The sequence below is a fragment of the Leucopleurus acutus genome (genome assembly GCF_964270905.1).
Source record: "Leucopleurus acutus genome assembly, chromosome: 21".
NCBI classification, from domain to species: Eukaryota; Metazoa; Chordata; class Mammalia; order Artiodactyla; family Delphinidae; genus Leucopleurus; species Leucopleurus acutus.
Window position 1 is genome coordinate 6,658,085 of NC_139163.1, and position 19,292 is coordinate 6,677,376.

General features: G+C 41.3%; 2 protein-coding genes across 3 annotated transcripts in view; one reads left to right on the plus strand and one right to left on the minus strand.

Annotated features, from left to right (window-relative positions):
* Positions 1-19,292, minus strand: part of MCPH1 (microcephalin 1) — a gene marked incomplete at its 3' end in the record, with an annotated part of 293,369 nt that overhangs the window by 158,172 nt on the left and 115,905 nt on the right.
* The window catches only part of ANGPT2 (angiopoietin 2), a 53,820-nt gene that overhangs the window by 20,840 nt on the left and 13,688 nt on the right, over positions 1-19,292 (plus strand). Inside the window, exons 2-5 of one of the 2 annotated variants that reach the window (XM_082863936.1) lie at positions 8,355-8,510; positions 11,678-11,799; positions 16,334-16,566; positions 18,491-18,621. In XM_082863936.1, the coding sequence (XP_082720062.1) occupies positions 8,355-8,510; positions 11,678-11,799; positions 16,334-16,566; positions 18,491-18,621 (642 nt within the window). The remainder of the gene's footprint in view (positions 1-8,354; positions 8,511-11,677; positions 11,800-16,333; positions 16,567-18,490; positions 18,622-19,292) is intronic. The other variant, XM_082863937.1, reaches the window with a different exon arrangement.

The following is a 19,292-nucleotide window of genomic DNA, read 5'->3' on the forward strand; positions in this document are numbered from 1 at the left end:
GCTGATGCCGGGGTCGCCCTGCCCCGCGAGGGATGGGAGTGCGCTCTCTCTTGCCCCAGGCGGAAGGTTCTGAAACACATTTCCTATGGATCCTCAGAAGGTCCTGTGGGATTTCTCACCAAGGCCACAGCGGTGGTCAAGGGTGTCCACAGCGTGTGTGCCGGCCTCCTCCACCCAGCTTCCCTCACTTGTCCCCCCAGGCTGCTCCCTGGGACCACTTCCTAAGTAAACTTCCTGCATGTGTGCCTTTGTCTCGGGCTCCGCTTTGGGGGAAACCCAAGCTAAGGCAGCATGAGAATCAAAGGAGATTAAACATACACATATAGATACACATGGGAAGATGGATAAGATATAGATGTAGATACAGATAGGCATTTTACAGGTGTCAATTGCTATAACCAGCCTTGCTGCATATAAGTGTATATATGACCTAACAGCATCTGCTGCATTTTATTTGCTCCTTGACTTACAAGTATCTGTGAGTGCTGTGAACCAGAGCTCTAGCAGATACTTGGGTAAATACGTATGTACGTTAAGAGCCCTCCTAAGAGCTGTATCTTGTGTAAAACATGACCCCTCTTCCTATATGAAATGCCCAAACAAATTTATGTTGCTATACCAGCCTCATCATGCCTGCATACATTTAAAAGGGATGCTACTGATGAAAAGTAGCCTTTTTATCAGTAGGAAATGACTGGAACATTTTGAGGGGAAAAATACATTTTCTCCTTAGATTTTAGAGTGATGGTAAGGGCAACACACAAAGAGGCAAAGAGATAGGGTATGTGATAAAAAATAACCAATTAAATAATGAAAAGGAATATATAGTTACACCCACAAATAAAAGCAAAGACATACGACTTGATGGAGCACAGATATACTGGTGAACTCAGATTATTTACAACTTTATCTGTCCCAGGGGGACAAGCTATGAACTTCAGTGCAGCAGCAACTAGTGACTACGGCGCTATGCCTTATAACGTCTTCCAAGTTTACAGTCAGCACAGGGCACACTTTTAGTCGCTCTGTACTAGTGAAAATAGGAACGGGGTTATCTAGACACAGGATCAGATAACAGAATGTCGTTCACAAATGATAAATAGAAAAAAGTGAAAACTAGGTCAGAACAAATTAGTTATAGGAAGTGCTTGAATGATCCTCTGTGGGGTGGGGTCCATGTAGTTACGGAGGACAGAAGCAGGTGTGCTTGTTAACCACCCAGAAAACCTGTGCTGTCAGGGCCTTGCTTCCCTTGATATCCTGTCTGCCGGACCCTGGAGAGGACAGAAAGTGCCAGAATGGAAGGCAAGTGGCTTTGATATGGGCTCTTCTGGGAGACATGAACTCAAGTATGGCATCAATACAAAGAGGACAGGGAAAGAGTCCCCAGCTCATGGGGTATTTGAGTGTCATCTCCAAAATGTGGAGCAATGCATTTGCCCCCAGTCCCCTGCAAGGTTTGAGATGACAAAGGTTTGCCTGAGACGTGCATCTCCCAGCCTTTCCGCCTTTAACATCTGCATCTCTCCTTAAACACTGCTGAGGACACAACTGCTTGGGCAGTCAAATGTCCAGATTAGTAAACAAAACAAAACAAAACAAAACAAAACCTTATATGGAGGGAGAAGAAAGCCCAGTTTTGCCACTTTTCTGTCTGAAGACCTCCAAAGATGTTTTGTTTCCTCATGACAGGGAAGCAAGAACATTAGGTCATAAGCCTTCCAAACAGAATATCCCTTGATTTAACGATCTTGCATTCACGTTTCCAAACTAATTATCGGAGCAAATGCTTTGCTCGTTGTTACTAGTGCGGATGGCTGGAGAGTGGCTTCAGGATTGCTGTATCCCAAGCAAAGAAGAATGTAAGCCTGTAGTATTAGCAGGTTTAAAAAATCAATGAGACAAAAAAGAAATGTTTTTGATATCAAATCACAACACACAAGGATGTGGGGCTCTTTGAAGAGAGCGGGCAATGGTGTAGCACCTGACTGCAGAAAGGGCAAGGCCTCCTGGCAAAGGAGATGCAGACAAAGGCCGGAGGGATGAAGCAGCCTACGTGGTCTGGCACATCCAGGAGGCAGGTGAGCACAGGATGTGAGGCAAGGAGATCGCAGGGCACAGGCCAGGAAGGGTGTGTGCTGCGCTTTGCCTCACAGGAGCAGGTGCAGCGCAGTATGTGCGCTGCAGGGGGATGACGCTACACCGATGCCCTGACCCTCAGGTGGGATGGAGGCAGAGTTAGGGGCTGTGTCACAACCCAGAAGACAAAGGAGGGCAGACCTTGGTGGGAAGAAGGGATCAAGTCAGAGGGATTAGTGAGGTAGGAAAAAACAGCTTTTTAGGGGGCGTGTGAGTGGAAGAGACAACAGTTACAGTATCTTGTTTCCAAATTGAAATGCTATAGAATAAAATGTTTCCAGTGAAACCTCAAGTTGTTTGTTAACTTCCTAGGGAAAATTAGGTTATTCAGATGGACAAAACCTAATGAACTAAAAAGGCATCAGGACACGGAGCTTTGTTGAAGTAGAAGTGATCTCTCAACCAGGACCTATATAGTTGGTAAGGGACCAACACCAAAATCTCGAAGTTAGGGATGATTTTTGTATACTATCTATGTTCTCAACCAGGATCTATATAGTTGGTAAGGGACCAACATCAAAATCTTGAAGTTAGGGATGATTTTTGTATACTACCTATGTTTTCCTTTCCCCAGCCAATTCTGAGATTACTTTCCTTTTGGTACAAAAAGTGATGATGATAATCTTGGTGAAAAGGAAGATGGCCAGGGAAACATTTTAGTGTGTAATCAATCTGCCACAGTTGCTTCGTAAATGGACTTATTTTTCCTGTCAAATTATTTTTCCAAATGTTTGGGGAGTAATGAAAAACCTCAGGACATATCTTACATTGAAAAAAATATATATGTCTATGTTGTGTTAAAATATCTTCTTCTGGATGTGGCACATATATACAATGGAATATTACTCAGCCATAAAAAGAGACGAAATTGAGCTATTTGTAATGAGGTGGATAGACCTAGAGTCTGTCATACAGAGTGAAGTAAGTCAGAAAGAGAGAGACAAATACCGTATGCTAACACATATATATGGAATTTAAAAAAAAAAATGTCATGAAAAACCTAGGGGTGAAACAGGAATAAAGACACAGACTTACTAGAGAATGGACTTGAGGCTATGGGGAGGGGGAAGGGTAAACGGTGACAAAGCGATAAAGAGGCATGGACATATATACACTACCAAACGTAAGGTAGATAGCTAGTGGGAAGCAGCCGCATAGCACAGGGAGATCAGCTCGGTGCTTTGTGACCGCCTGGAGGGGGGGGATAGGGAGGGTGGGAGGGAGGGAGACGCAAGCGGGAAGAGATATGGGAATATATGTATATATATAATTGATTCATTTTGTTGTGAAGCTGAAACTAACATACCATTGTAAAGCAATTATACTCCAATAAAGATGTTAAAAAAAAAATATCTTCTTCTGGCTGCTTGAATTTCAATGTGTTGCCAACTTTTAAAAGACGGTGTTTAGGGTGTAATTCTTTTTAGCGAATAAAAAAATAACATCAAGCGAGAATCTATGCAACTATAAGCATAGCAATAGCCTTACGAGGTTCATTTAAGTTTGGATAATCCATCTGAACGCGAAGGAAACAGAAACAGCTCAAGGACCCACACATGGAAGCGTGCTTGGACCATTAATTAAGACGAGGACAAAATGAACGTCCACACAATTCTTTCTAACTTGTAACGGGAACCTTTCCGAGGCACTTGGACCCACAAATGAGAATCGCTGCCTAATCATCTTCAGACATGAGGGCAATGTCAAACATTCCTTCAAAATATGAGTATGCGAAGCCACCCATGTGAAACGAGACAGAACCATATCCCTCCCTGGGGAGGCTCAAGTGTCTTGGAACTGTTTTGATAAGAGTGGCTAAGCGCAAACAGCAAGGACGGGAAACGTTTGCAGGAGGAGAGTGGGAGCAGGGCGCTGCCAGCGAGAGGAAAGGCCTCATTTGCTTCATATTCTTTCTTGTACTAAGACCTCCTCATACTAGAGTGAACTTTCATTGGGCCGATTTCTATATTGCTGGGTTTCAGTTGCAGACAATTAAATACAGGAGATACTAAACAGAAAGACGTTTTTAGGCAACAAAATAGAAAAGAACTAATTTGTCAACTTCAAGAGTTGGGGGAATTTCAAAGCACATGCATCCGTGTGTATCAGCCAAACTGGCTTCATTTCTATATTTGGTCTTATGCTCAGGCACATGCCGTGATTTAGGGAAAGCCTGCATTAAATGGGAAATTTTCACACTACGTAATGAATGTTCAGAGTCTTTCTCTCTAAAAATTACTACTAGTCTTTGGGGTGAAAACTACCCATTTGTCATGTCCCAGGAGATAAAAATCGTCACTGGTAGTCTTCAAATCTAGGCTTTTCTATTAGTAAAAATGACCCCCCCCCCACCCGCATTCCTTAACTGTGTGGTAGGTGGTCTATCTTTTTCTTTAAGGCACTGAGAAGCTTGGACATTGGAAGGCACGCTCACATCCATTTTGGGATGTACCACTTTTGGCTGTTAAAAGGCAGGAAGTGCGGTGTGCCCTCTGGGTTGAACTACCAGTCTGCTCCAGGCACCCCAGCCCAGAAGTGCCATTTGAGACTGGGCACCTGTGGTCCATGGAAAGAGATGAACACAGTAACTGAGACATGGAAGCAACCAACAAACATCAACTAGAGTTATTGTGGTTGTTACTGCTGCTACCGTTTCTGGGATTAAGTACGTTCTTAATTCTTAGAGTACTCAACTGTCATATCACCCATCTCTCTTAAAACCTTAATTTAGGGCTTCCCTGGTGGCGCAGTGGTTGAGGGTCTGCCTGCCGATGCAGGGGACGCGGGTTCGTGCCCCGGTCCGGGAAGATCCCACATGCCGCGGAGCGGCTGGGCCCGTGAGCCATGGCCGCTGAGCCTGCACGTCCGGAGCCTGTGCTCCGCAACGGGAGAGGCCACTGCGGTGAGAGGGCCGGGTACCGCAACAACAACAACAACAAAAAAAACCTTAATTTAATTTCGCTGCGTAGCTAGTTAATAAAAGGGTAACAAGGGTTACCCTTGTGTGAAAGCACAGATCTTGCTGAGAATCAACGCAAAGTATCTAATACTTGATATTCCTGTTTGTGTCTTACTTTTCTCTCAAAGACTTCAGTTAGCAACTGGGTCAGTATCATATAGGATTTTACTTTTCTTAGTTGTATATATTATATAAAGAAACTATATATGTATGTACTATATATAATATCTATATACACACATCATGTGTATACACAGATCTGTAACTTGCTTCAGTGTAAGATTAACCTCCTCTCTGCAACATACCATACACATATACTTTCACACACACATAACTCGTACACAGACTTTGTCATCCTAAAAAGCTGAAAAAATAGTGACTTAAAAAGCATTTATAGTCTGTTGTTTTCAAGCTTAGAGAAAGATGTGGCCATAAAGTTAAGCAATTTTATTTTAAAAAATTAGGTCTTTTATGTCTTAAAGTTCTTGAGTCTAATTTTAAATTGGAACTTGACTTTAAAATGTCAAATTATAAGCAATCCTCCCATGTGTCTTGTTGATTGTAGCCACATTTGACTATTAGTTCTACAGTCGCGGTTGAGGATGATGAAGGATTCACCCCCCTTCTAGTTACGCGATTTAGAGCGAAACGAGAGAACCGTTTTTAGTTAGCCCTTAAGTACTCAAATCAACGAGAAGATTAAGACCACTAGTTTGTAACTTATTACTTCAGAGCATGTACTTAAACCAAACCCCAGCTTAAGTATATCTTTAATAGTTCGAAACTTCCCAGAATAAGTCTTTCTAAATATTATCTTTGCTGGGTGTTAAGAGTAACTAAGACAACTCTTCTGGATGACTTACATAGCTTTAACTTTAACCTCAAAAATTCCATTATTCCCATGGTAGTGAGACAGAGAAAGAGAGAGGGAAAGAGGGAGCAGACAGGCAGGGAGGGAGGGAGGGAGGGAGGGAGGGAAGGAGAAATTACAAACTTCTATCCATGAGCTGTTTTATATCATGTATTTAAATTGTAAAAAGTTACAATTTTTAAAAGGCGGGGGAAAGGAAAAAGGAAAGAATGAATTAAGAAAGAAAGACCACAACCGCCAAAAGGCCTGAGCTAGTTAGTACTAGCTAGTTAATAAAAGGATAACAAGGGTTATCACACTTCAGATTATATGAAGTCTATATTATGCATGTTTGTTGGACTGCCAAGGAGTAGTACCTGATTTTTTTTTCCTACGGTGGTCTTTTCTATTTTGACCACTTCTCATATTGAGAAGTAAAGGCTTCAACTACAAGATTTTACAAATGATCGGGATTCTAGCAATTGTCAGGTTTCATGCTGTATTTGATCTGCTCAAACCAAGGGAGAACCAGGGGGTGACTGTGAACCATCAAGATAAGCAGCGCAGAGGGAGATGGGCAGTGCGTGGGATGGAGGCGATGCAAACCAGCATGGAAACAGTAACCCTACAGCTCTCACACTAACCCCGACCCTGCACCACCACTCCGGACACAGTGTGTAAGCTGGACCAACAAAGAAGCCCTTGCCTGTCGGGGGAAACTCGACCCTGTCCGTTCCATTTTCTCACCCTTATAGGCAGAAGCATAGAATTACTCAGGGGTTAACACTTCGGGAGAAATAAGGTTTGATGACTAGCTCTATGAATGGTTTCTCTGCAGAGAATGATGAGTTGTAAAGAAAGGCACTATAAGCAGATGTTGTTTTTAAATAAGCAGTTTGATGATCAACTTTCAATTATCCAATTTAACAAAAAAATTTTTTTGAGTTATAACTATATGAAAAAGAAATGAAAATAAAAATAAGGTTTCTGTCCTCATGACCTTATAGTTTAGACCAATGACTGGAACTGGGGCTCCCATGATTGGATCATTAAGAAAAACAAAGAAAGGAAATGAAATTTTAAGTACCTAGAGTTATACATGCACAATGCCTCTAAAAGCAGAGCTTAATTCATCCTTAAAACACTCCTCTGACCAAACCGAAACCCTATTATATATACGAGGACACTGTGGCCCTCCCCAAAGTTGAGCAACTTACCTAGAGTCCAAGGAAAATAGGGGAGCAGGTGTGCACAGCCTGAAGCCCACATGTTCCTTCCCACACACCTGGCTGACCTGCATTTGTATTCTTTTTTTAATTAATTAATCTATTTTTGGCTGCATTGGGTCTTCATCGCAGCGTGTGGGCTTTCTCTAGTTGCGGCGAGCGGGGGCTACTCTTCGTTGTGGTGCGCGGGCTTCTCATTGCGGTGGCTTCTCTTGTTGCGGAGCACGGGCTCTAGGCGTGCGGGCTTCAGTAGTTGTGGCACACGGGCTTAGCTGCTCCGCGGCATGTGGGATCTTCCCGGACCAGGGATCGAACCCGTGTGCCCTGCATTGGCAGGTGGCTTCTTAACCACTGCGCTACCAGGGAAGTCCCTGCATTTGTACTTAACTGTATATTTTTACTGCCAAAGACATAGGCACCTATACCCATGGCAATGAATTAGCTTGTTGACGCTCTTACACGTAAGCGAGTGTTAAAATGAGCAGGCATGCCCTCGGTCCATGGGAGAAGAACCAATCCTGACGGTCACGTGAGATAATGAATAGACTAGACTAGGATTAAGTCTGCCTGATAGAGAAAATGACGAAACCGTGAAAAATGCACACGTTAGGAGAACTTAACAGGTCTAATGTGTGATGATCTCAGTAAGAGGGAAGGTAGGGGGGTGGTCGCTGCAGAATGTGGCCCTGAGTTACAGGGAAAATCCAAAGGTGCATCCCTCCTCGTACTCTATCTTAGAGAGTCTTCTGAAGCCCGTATTTTGAGAAACCGCAAGTCTAGAAAGTGGTAGAAATAGTGATGCTTCTTTGTACCAGATTTTCATTTCCTGCGTAACGTGGATGCAACAGCGAAATCCTGGTGGCCCTTCCTGCTGCACGGCGCGGCCATCTGCCCACCTCTGAGCTGTGGTTTGGCCACCTCCCTTGCCTGGGTGCACTTCTAGGGCTGTCTAAGCCGTCTGTCTCCCACACATGCTGTTACTGGGCTGCCAGATTTTGAATCAACATAAAATCACACTGTCTTTTACTGCTAGTGACAAGAAAAACCCAGCAAGATGGCAAAGTCAGAGCAAGGCACGAGCCTTCCAAGAGGTGCTTTAAAAGACGAGGGAAACTAATTAGGAATAAGGTTTCTGATCATTCGACTCATGACCGTCTCCCTGACACTTGTTCTTTTCTAGCTTGAGAATTACATCCAGGACAACATGAAGAAAGAAATGGTGGAGATACAACAGAACGCAGTGCAGAACCAGACCGCTGTGATGATAGAAATAGGAACCAACCTGCTAAATCAAACCGCAGAGCAGACCCGGAAGTTAACTGATGTTGAAGCCCAAGTAAGTAGTGAAATAGGAAACAGAGAATGGCCCAGCCAGACAAATACTAGCACAAAATCGTTACCTAATGAAACAAGGGAAAAGCAGAGGAAGCGCGAGGAGAGCGGAAAAAAAGGATGAATTGATGAGAAATTAAGAATTTGTGTCTAGACAGAAATTTAAAATCAGGAAATATATTTTCATTTTCACTACTGAAGTTACAATACCTTTATTCCCCTGAGGACGTACAAACCATTTTCATGTTATTCATACGTGACTACAAGAGAGATGTTCCTCTGCCTCACTGGTATTTTCTGGACTTGAGATAAACTTTCCATTTCTGAGCCCTTCGCTTTTTTGTGCATCTGAGACACGAAAAGCACTGAGGCGAGTGCTAGAAGCTTTGTGCTTAACCCTAACTCTTGAGTTAAGATGAAAGCTAAGTCTCACAGAACTGCCAAAACAATTTGTGGTGTGTGTTTGTACAATTTGTGGTGTGAATTTATAGAGAGAGAAGCGAAGAGAAGAGTAAGAAGAAGTGGTTGAGGCACAGAGAGTGTTTAGCCATCAGCCCAGAGCCTTGAGTTCCATGATTAACTGGACGCACGGATCTCCACAAGGCACTAGCTTTCCCTGGCCTCCGAGGTTGTGACTGTGAAATGGGGGGACTGGCCAGGTGACTGACTGCCAAGTTCCCTTTTAGCTTTAAGATTCCACGAGCTATCAATTAATAGTAGTAGGAAAGAAGAATATGAAGTACGAAAATATTAGAAGAATAACAGCAAAACATTAAAACAAAATTCACCTGGAGCCATGCTGAATGACAATAAGAAGAGTCCGGGTGGGGAAAAAGTGCTGCTGGGGGGATTTACGGAGATGCTTCAAGTTCAAGCTTTGTCATCGGTGAAATGGCCTTCTGGGTCCTAACCCTAGCTTCTTTATAGTCTTATGAAGTTAGTATCTTCCTACCCTGAGTTATAAATAATGCTCAAAAAAAACAACGTAGATTTAATCGTAAATGACCCCCATGACATATTATTCTTACATGCTACTTAAGCTAAAAGACCAAGAAATGCCAAACATCAGTCAGGAGGGGATAAGAAATAAGGGAAACGATACGCCTTCCAACTGTAATAAGCCCACGTTGAGAAGGGCACCAGCATTCTTTCATTGTCTCTCTGAGAACTACTGGATAAGGTAGAGAGAACAGCAGGCGGGTGGTAGGAGAATAACAGATTTTTATCTGAATATAGAATAAGAAGTTATTTGCTTACCACATCTTTCCATAACATCAGAGGAGTTTAGGACAAATATAAATATCTTACACAACAGGTCACAAGGTACTGAAAATTGTAATCCCCAGAGGTCATAAAATCCAAAAAGGAGAAGACACAAAAATCTAAAAGTAAATGTATCGATATATCCATTGTCAATTGTTAGAATAAATTAGTAATGCTTAGGTCACATCCCACCTTTGGGTAGTAAAACTGATGAGCAATTAAGCCCTTCAAAAAGTTGTCCTGGAAGTATAACATTGCCTATGGTTCAGATAAGAGAAATAAAAAAGTATAAGATACAGAGCAATGATGTAAATCTTTGCCGTCCTGTGTTGTTAGGCTTACTAGCACTTAATGAGGTTTTGTTGGGTCACATGATATAAAAAATCTATTGTGAAACTAGATATCACCTGATCCAGGATTACAGGAAAATAGGAAGATGGCTGGAAAGAAAACAGCCTATAATGTCCAACTGAACACATTAAGACGGCGGAGCCCAAGCAAGGACATCAAGGGACTGAGTTACGTACCAACTTACTTAAGGCATCTGCTGCGTAGTTACTATGTGAAACGGGTTAAATCCAAACATGAAAATTTCTGATATGAAGATTCTTCCAGCTTGTCAGGGTGTCAGACTATTAAACCAGACTGTGAGGGGTGGTTGGAGGCCTGAGAACTCAGAGAGAACAGACAACCATGTGACCTGGGTAACTTAGTCACCTGCAGCTGGAGGCCTTCGGAAAAGTGATGGAAAACATCGCAACTGGTCCTGGGTGGGTCAGGACCAACACGCCATCCTCCCACCCCTCCCCCACTGAATTCATTTAGAGCTCTTAGGAGCTAAATAAAAGACCGAGTTTCCAGGTCCTTCTATCAATAACCAACACAGAATGTCTGGGCCCAAAGAAGATGTAGGGCAAATCTATATTCCGGGTGTTAACATTAAATCACACCCTGAGGTTGGCCAATGCCTTCTTTCATGCGCAGAAGTGTTCATGGTATGAAGGCATCCAGCTTTGACTAAGGACCAGACCGTCCCTAAACCTGCACGGTGGGGCTGGGCTGCCGCTTCCACGAATGACACAGACCCCGAGCAAACAATGCTTCTTTCAAGGACCCTCATTCTGGGCAACAATTCTGCCTGACACTTACACATGATGTCACATCCTGAGTAACCATGACACAGAGGATGTGAGTCATGGACTCTTCCTGCTAGAACGCAGCCAAACGCGAAAGAATTCATTCTTTAAGTTGTTTGAACACAATGGGAACAGAGATACCGCACGTGGTCTATGTCAGAAAGGCCCACAAAGCAAAACTGAGCTCCTACTTCATATTGATGTTCTTGTTTCCTGATGGGTTTACATGATTTTTAAAATAGGAAAAAGAGCAGTGGAAAAGGGGGGGCGGAAGAAGAAAGAAAGACTAAACAAATGAATACAAACAAGGAAATGCTGGGCTAAAAATGAGCTACGTTCTTATAGAATGGAAGTATGTGACTTCTGAACACTTTGTCGACTGGCAGATGTGAGAACAGCATTTCGTCTCGAGCAGAGGAAAAGCCTCTCTTCATTTATCAACAACTTCCGATATATTAAATATGACCATTTTATACTCTCAATTATCTCACTGTGTGAAATGGTAAAACATGGCAGAACAAGAAAATGAACATGATTTGACACAAACACCATCGTTCAGAACTATTAAACCCTTTCCAAAATACACGATGAAAAAAATGTTTAACACACTCGGATGCAATCCAGCACAACAAGCCTTTTCTGAAAATGAAAATTATGCCAAATTAAGATGCTTGGGTAAGTAAGTAACATTTTAGTTCTGTTTTCCTATAATTTAGGTAACTTTATGTCTAATTAAAAATAATAAATAGGAATTTTATTTTGTTACATTTAGGTATTAAATCAGACAACAAGACTTGAACTTCAGCTTCTGGAACATTCCCTATCTACAAACAAATTGGAAAAACAGATTTTGGATCAGACCAGTGAAATAAACAAACTGCAAGATAAGAACAGGTAATAAAAATACAAAGAAATGTATAATCCAGAACTGTACACTTTCTAGATATGAAAGCCTATTTCATATGACTATTAATTATAAGCGTGGCTTCCAAAATGCTGAATTTCTTAATGTATAGTACAAGGATCAGAAACCTTGTGAGGGGAAGGTAGGGAGAGGGTTTGGAGAAAAATACTGCAAGGGCATCACCTTCTAAAACAGACTTCAACTTTGTTTTTTAATCCTCTGGCCCCTTAAAGATTCTCTTACACTAATCCTCCGAATTCTACCTCCATATTATGCGTGAATCTATGGAAAACTACTGCCAGGGTTGTGCAGTAAAAGTCACACTGGCTGGGGCATTTTGATATTAACTTTGCCAAGTTCTTTGCCTCTGAGGACTTAGTTTATCCCAATGCAAAACGGTCTACAGCAGGAAAACTACACTTTACTGTAAACCAATGCACATTTCATGATGCAGTATTTACTCTTAAAGCATATGATAAAGTAAAAACAAAAGTTAATACTAAATATGGTTATATTAATATCTAAATAAATATTTTAAAAATCCCAAGAAAACCAATACAAAAACTAAGATTATGGATGACCAGTGGGGATGGTTTTCATAGGTTTATTCCAGGAGGGGACATATGATGATAATTCTATTCACGTTCCAGGTGTGCTTACCTCCTTGTTTCTAATCGGGATATGTACACATGACATGGAGGATGGTCAGACAACAACACACTCTAATTCACAATTAAATAATTCTTTATTCTTAACCAAAAATGACTGTAAGCTTATTGTCTTATAATCATTCTTTCCTGTTAATCAAGAACTAAGCTGAAACAATTCTTCTGTTCTTTGAGTAACAAGTTGGACTCATTATTGATTTAGGGTTTTGAAAAGCAAGTAGATTTTTATTCCAAATATTTTAATGTTTCAAATTTTTGTCTTCTGCAAAGTAATAAATAAAATCTGAGACCAATAATTGAGACATAACAGTCTCTCCAGTTTCATGTTGTTAAAATGGCCTTATTTAATGTTCTTTTGAGTGGGCTGCAGTAATGCTGGACGCCCTGGTACTGGACATGGTCCCCACCTTAGTTTTCTAATTTAGTACGCAAGGATGCTAAAATGATCACTTACGCACGTCAGTTACGTTACCCAGGCACCATCTTTGTAAATTTTTGTCAAATTGTATTGCCCTTTGCCTATAAAAGTGTGCATCTTATTCCCAAATCAAGACACACTGCTTAATATTTTCATTTACCACAAGGTGCAAACTTTCCTATACAAAGTCAACTTGAATTGCTGTGAAAAACAACTGACAACTTTCACTACGTTTTTTGATCATCCACGATTTGATGAAATTCCTTTGTATGTTAAAGCTTTACAATGTACAAAATAGTGATTGCAACCACACAGAAATCTGCTGTGTTTTCTGATAATTCTTGCTTAAATGATCCTTCACATTTTTTTCTCCTTAATCCTTCACAATTTTTCCCAGGTTAACTGACATTTGACCAGTAATGTGCTTTTCCAATAATTTCACTCCATTTTTATATGAAATTATATTTGAACGTCCCAACATTTTCTCCGTAAAACTACCCTGTCGAATAAACATCTCTAACAAACGAAAATCCTACATGACTTGCAGCACCAGAGCACCACAACTTGGACAGCAGACATCGAACTCAGACTGGAGTTGCATAAGAACTGTTTCTGAATAACCTGCCATAGTGCAGACACTGAAAGGCATAGGTTTTATCAGCTGACTTATAAAAACCATATGTAACAAATCTAAATCTATACCTGCAGGAAGAATAATCATTTTAGCAGCTGCAGAAATCACGCTCTCTTTTGTCACAAATATGAAATGAAATGGCAATGATAATGGTTTGTTCATCAACAACTGTTAATAAATACAAATAAGAAAATTGTGTTGATGATTCTACATCTTTCAGTGAGTTTGGCATGCTGTTTTCAGGTGCGTTAAATTTTGACTAGCCTAAGATTTCATCTGCAGGAACAACATTACAAAAATATGTGAATGTGGGCTTCCCTGGTGGCGCAGTGGTTGAGAGTCCGCCTGCCGATGCAGGGGACACAGGTTCGTGCCCCGCTCCGGGAAGATCCCACATGCCGCGGAGCGGCTGGGCCCGTGAGCCATGGCCACTGGGCCTGCGCGTCCGGAGCCTGTGCTCCGCAACGGGAGAGGCCGCAACAGTGAGAGCCCCGCGTACCGCAAAAAAAAAAAAAAAAATGTGAATGTGTTGCACGTTTGACAAACCACATTTTAAATTATCTTCGATAATTCCCCCAATGTACAATTGTCTTCTTCATGGAACAGTTTCCAATGAAGTCAAAGTACTTATTAGAGTCAACATTTTTCTGAAAATTGCTACTATAACACTTTTTGATTCACCAGCTGAAGTTGAAAATTACTATGCCCTTTTCATCTTATCATCCTTTTTTTTTTCCTTCTAAAATAAGTGATTGATTTAGGGGTTACTTGTACCAGTTCAGTTAAATTGTGATATTGTTATATGATTACTGTTATTGAAAAATGTTGTCTTTGATACTGTCCCCTTCTGAAGAGAGGCAATAAAAACTCATAAGAGAAACATGATTCAGCCTTGATGTTTCCACCAACAAGGATATTTCCCCACATTTCTCAACAGACCATGAATTATGTTAATATAAAGTTAAGCTGTACCTAAGTCCAACTGTTATGGTGATGATCAAATTGATCATCCTGTATCAGAAATTCAAATAAGATGCTAAAAAGCAAAGTGTCAGGCAATGCAGGCATTCTCCACCCTGCCCCACCCTCCTCCCATCACCCGTCAACACTGACCGTGGCATTTGCTGCGCTGCACAAAGTTCTTGCTATGAGTTTATGCTCTATTCTCATCTGTTTTATCCCATTTATTTAATTTCCTTTTATTAGAAAAAAAGAAAAGCTTATTGCAACCCACTAAATTGATCGCACAAGCCAGTAACAGGTCCAGATGAGCATTTTGCAAAACGCTGCTCTGAAATCCGATCTCTGAGACTCTTTACAGCCTTAAACGCAACGATACACGGTGCTGCTTATGACCAGCCTGGTCTGGGATGACCCGATGCTGGGCTCACCTCTTCAGTACCTGCTCGTATTTAACCTTAAGATTAAATCTTTTCGATCAGGATTTGACTGACCTCTGGATTCTACTGGTAGAGGTTTGGGAGAAAGAAACAAATTTTTTTTGTCATATCCATCCCACAGTATTCACACGCTCATTCACACTCTGGACCGTGTGATCATCACATCTTTCTTTTATGCCTCTTCATAGAATATTAAAGACAACAAAAGATTGGCTGGATGACAAATTTCAGCAAGATCACTTTGAAGGCAGTATAGATGAGTGATTTTAAAATGTCCGTACATTTTATGTTAATGGTCTAGGTGAAGCATTGTAGGAGTACTTCCTATTGCCTGTACGCTGATGGTCCTAGCAATGATTTTAGGTAGAAACGAAAAAACTTATGCATTTATTTTTAGGTTACCTTCTGCTTACGGTAAGTCATCTTGGTTTTTAGATCAATGAAAGTGATACACAAGTTAAAAAAAATAAGTTAGCTGATATCAGTAAAAACATTAAGAAATAATAGTTGAAAAAATGGATATGGTGCAACTGATGAAAGTCGAAAGCAAATGTCTGCATCACGGTAACGGATTATTTCTTGACTTGGTACTTTGACAGTATACTTACTGTCACACACTGGTTTACAATGACTATTGGACTGGGATAAATTGAAGAGCTGCAGCTGTATTTCTGATAATAATGATGATTCATACTGGCTGTTAATGCCCATAGGGAAGACCTGTAATGGGGAGTCTGCCCCTTGGCTGAGCAACGTTGTCCCAGGGTTAAAGGTTCAGAAAATGTTACTGCCCCCAAAAAGGAACACTAGACCCATGGATTATGTGAACTAGGAGGGGTCTCAGAGAGCACCATCTAATCTAACGCCTTCACTACGGATAGCGATTTACTTCTGTAGGTGGACTTTCCCTTAGATAGATATACACCCGAGATCCCAGGAGGGGATGGTCTGCCCCAGGTAACCCAGGGGGTCACGTGCAGAGGCAAGGTTCTCAGCCCGGGGCTCTCCCCACTGACGCACAGGTGTTCCCAAACCAAGGGCACCTTGTCATTGTCCTTTGTCCACTGGCATTCCTCTTCAGCGGAACCGCGGTCTTCAAGTGCACTGCATGTGGTAACTTCTAGTTATGAACCTTACATTCTCACTGGGGTACTTTCTCCTCATGTCACATCTATGTCCTCTATCTGATCTCAGCAAGTTTGAGAGCTTCTTCAGGGCCGTGGCAACATCCTGTTACTTTGTAACTCCTTTAACACCTTAACAGAGTGCCCTGGAGAAGCAGAAATTCAATAAATATGAACGATTGTATAAGGATTATGAAACTGATTAGCTGTTTACAAAGCACTTGGCTTTGATGGCGATCAGAAAACCCTTCACTAACTAACAATTATTTCCCTTTACAAGTTTCCTGGAAAAGAAAGTTCTAGACATGGAAGACAAGCACATAGTTCAACTTCGGTCAATCAAAGAAGAGAAAGATCAGCTCCAGGTGTTGGTATCCAAGCAAAATTCCATCATTGAAGAGCTAGAAAAACAACTGGTGACGGCCACGGTGAACAACTCAGTTCTCCAAAAGCAGCAACACGACCTGATGGAGACAGTTCATAACTTACTGACTATGATATCGACATCAAACTGTAAGTAAAGTTTACATGCTAGTTTTTCTTCAGTTTTATCTGCCAGTAGTTGACGAACCTTTCAAAAAAAAGACTCTCACCTTTCAGAAAAAGCACACTTCTCTTAATATTTCATATGAATGCTTTATAGGGTCTCAATATGGAATCGATTAAGAAGGAGGAAGAGGGGACGGGGCCTATACATTTATGCTAATTATTATGAGGCAAACCAACCCAAACACACTTTTTAGTTCATGGGCTCAGAGAGTCTACTCTTAGTTAGTTCCATTGCTAACTAGATGTTGGGGCTGGGTACGTTACTAAACCATAGTGGACATTTTTTTATTTTTTACGAGGGAGAAACAATCCTAGGCCCGTAGGGCTGTTGTGAAGATTAAATGAGATAGCATCGGTATTTGCAGTAGCTGGCATAAGATTGGTACCCAAGAAATGCCAGTTTCCTTCTCTCACCACATCCTTAACTACATCTTGCCTTCCTTATTCCTTTTTGACCTCTCAACTTCTCTTCGATATTAGAGGGAAGAAGGGATGCACCTTCAGTCGTTAATTAGAGACATGATACACAACCTGTGTGGTATTTTTAAGTTTTTTTTTTTTTTCTTAAACATTGGGTCTAGTTCTTGCTACGGTCTGTTTCAGTGTCCTTTCAACTGTATTCTTTTGACACAGATGCACTTTACATATGATTCATGTAGAGACCCTCTTCACCTCCGTAAGAAATATGTTCTCACATTCTCCTTGACTCATACAGCTATCCCCACTTTAATTACAGAAACATTTACGCAAGGTCTCTACTTAAACAAGGACGCAAACAAACAAAAACAGTAGCACAACCTTGTGCTAAGGGGCAGGTTTCACACCAGGTGGCCAGCTTGCAGCATGTGCCTTCCAACTAGACTTTCACTCTCTTATAATTTAAAAAAAAATCATATATTTTTCTCACATTCAGAGAAAAGGAAAAGACAACTATCTGATGTCTGGTGGGACCAAGACAGTGTGAGGTATTAGCTGGGATGAGCCAAAGTAGAGAAAGTCACGTAGCTCAGACCCTGGCAGAACAAACGAGCACAGGTGAAAGAGCAGCAGGACAGCCTTCGTCTGTGCCGTGTGCTTCCAGCTGGTGTGCAGACGGGAGCCTCCACCTGTGATGCCTGCCCTCGCCACCCGGTCCAGACACCTAGGCTTTCGTCCGTCTCTAGAATGACGTACAAATACACACCTGCAAGAATACATACACACAAACACTTTTTCAATGTGGCAAAAGAGGGACTGGAAAGTCTAAACGTTGAGAGCAGAATAAAAATTTGAAAGAATTTCATAGTCCTAGACTTTTTAGACTTAAAAGGAAGAATTTCAAAGACGCAGATAAATAAATGTTAGGTTCCTCTTTAACGCAAGCGATCATGAGACGGTTGCTAAAAATCCAAAGAATACTAAATGTCTTCACCCAGTGGTCTAAAGAAACGTATAAAGACTTGGCCTCAGATACACAGAAAGGAAGGAAAACAATCCACAGCACTGCCTAGATAGGACGTGGCCAATGGGCTGTGGATGCAGCCACTGTAGAGCCAACTTTATTTTTAGGTACATTCTTTTTTATTCTTCTGTAATAACTTTATCTGATTCTACTCAAGATGGAAGATTTTTTTAAAAGTAATAGTTTATTAAGGCTGAGTGTGAAGTACTTGCATTACATATAGTTGATGAGAAGAAAAAGGAAGTATGGATTATTGGTAACCATCTTTGAGAGTTAACACGAAATAGGCTGAAGGAGTAACTTCTGAAAGGCTAAAATGCTAGCATCTCCCTTTTACTTATTGTAAGAATCCAAATGTAATAAAACTTAGCAAATGAGTGCATCTTGAAATAACATACTTTTATCTTTTCACGAACTCCTTTTAAAAGCTTTCCTATTTTTAAAAAGCAGCTAAGCACTCCCTCATTGCTAAGGAAGAACAAATCATCTTCAGAGATTGCGCGGAAGCGTTCAAATCAGGACTGACCACCAGTGGCATCTACACACTGACGTTCCCTAACTCCACGGAGGAGATCAAGGTAAGGCATTGTCTCCCATTTTCACCTCCCTGGCTTGAAGCAAGTCGTTTTAGAAGTGGAGCAACTGCACACACCCCGGATGCATCCCAGCTCCACTCAGAGCAAAGCAAGGAACACTGACACACGTAAAGGTCTCACCAAGGGCTCCGAGCCCAGCCACTGGGCACAGAACACTGACGATGCACATGAACGATGTAGAAATATCCACCTTATTATATGTGTCTACCTAATGTATAAGATAATCTACTCATCGTCTCCTTGCATTTGGCTTAGTCATGCAGAGTGTCAGCTGTCTGCCTTGAAGTGTCAGACTCGCAGCATTAACTTTAGAGAAAATGTCTTCCAAAATACCAGAGTTTGAATACCCATAGTTTATGTTTCAATCGTTACTTCAAGCAGCAATCGTATTCCATCCAAAAAACAAAAGGCTTGTTCAACTTGCAACTGAAACAGTCACACAAGATTTCTCTTTGAGACAGCCATGGCACCTTGATGTGCAGAAGTGATTTATACTCACTTCCATTGCATCAAACAGAAGATAAAAAGACGTGCCCGCAGCAGTAGAGGTTTAATAAGATTAATATTTTTCTTACTGCTTTGTCAGAGACATCCTGAAGTGAACTTGGCTTTTTCCCCCCAAACAGCAAGTGTGTGACCGAGGAACACAGTGA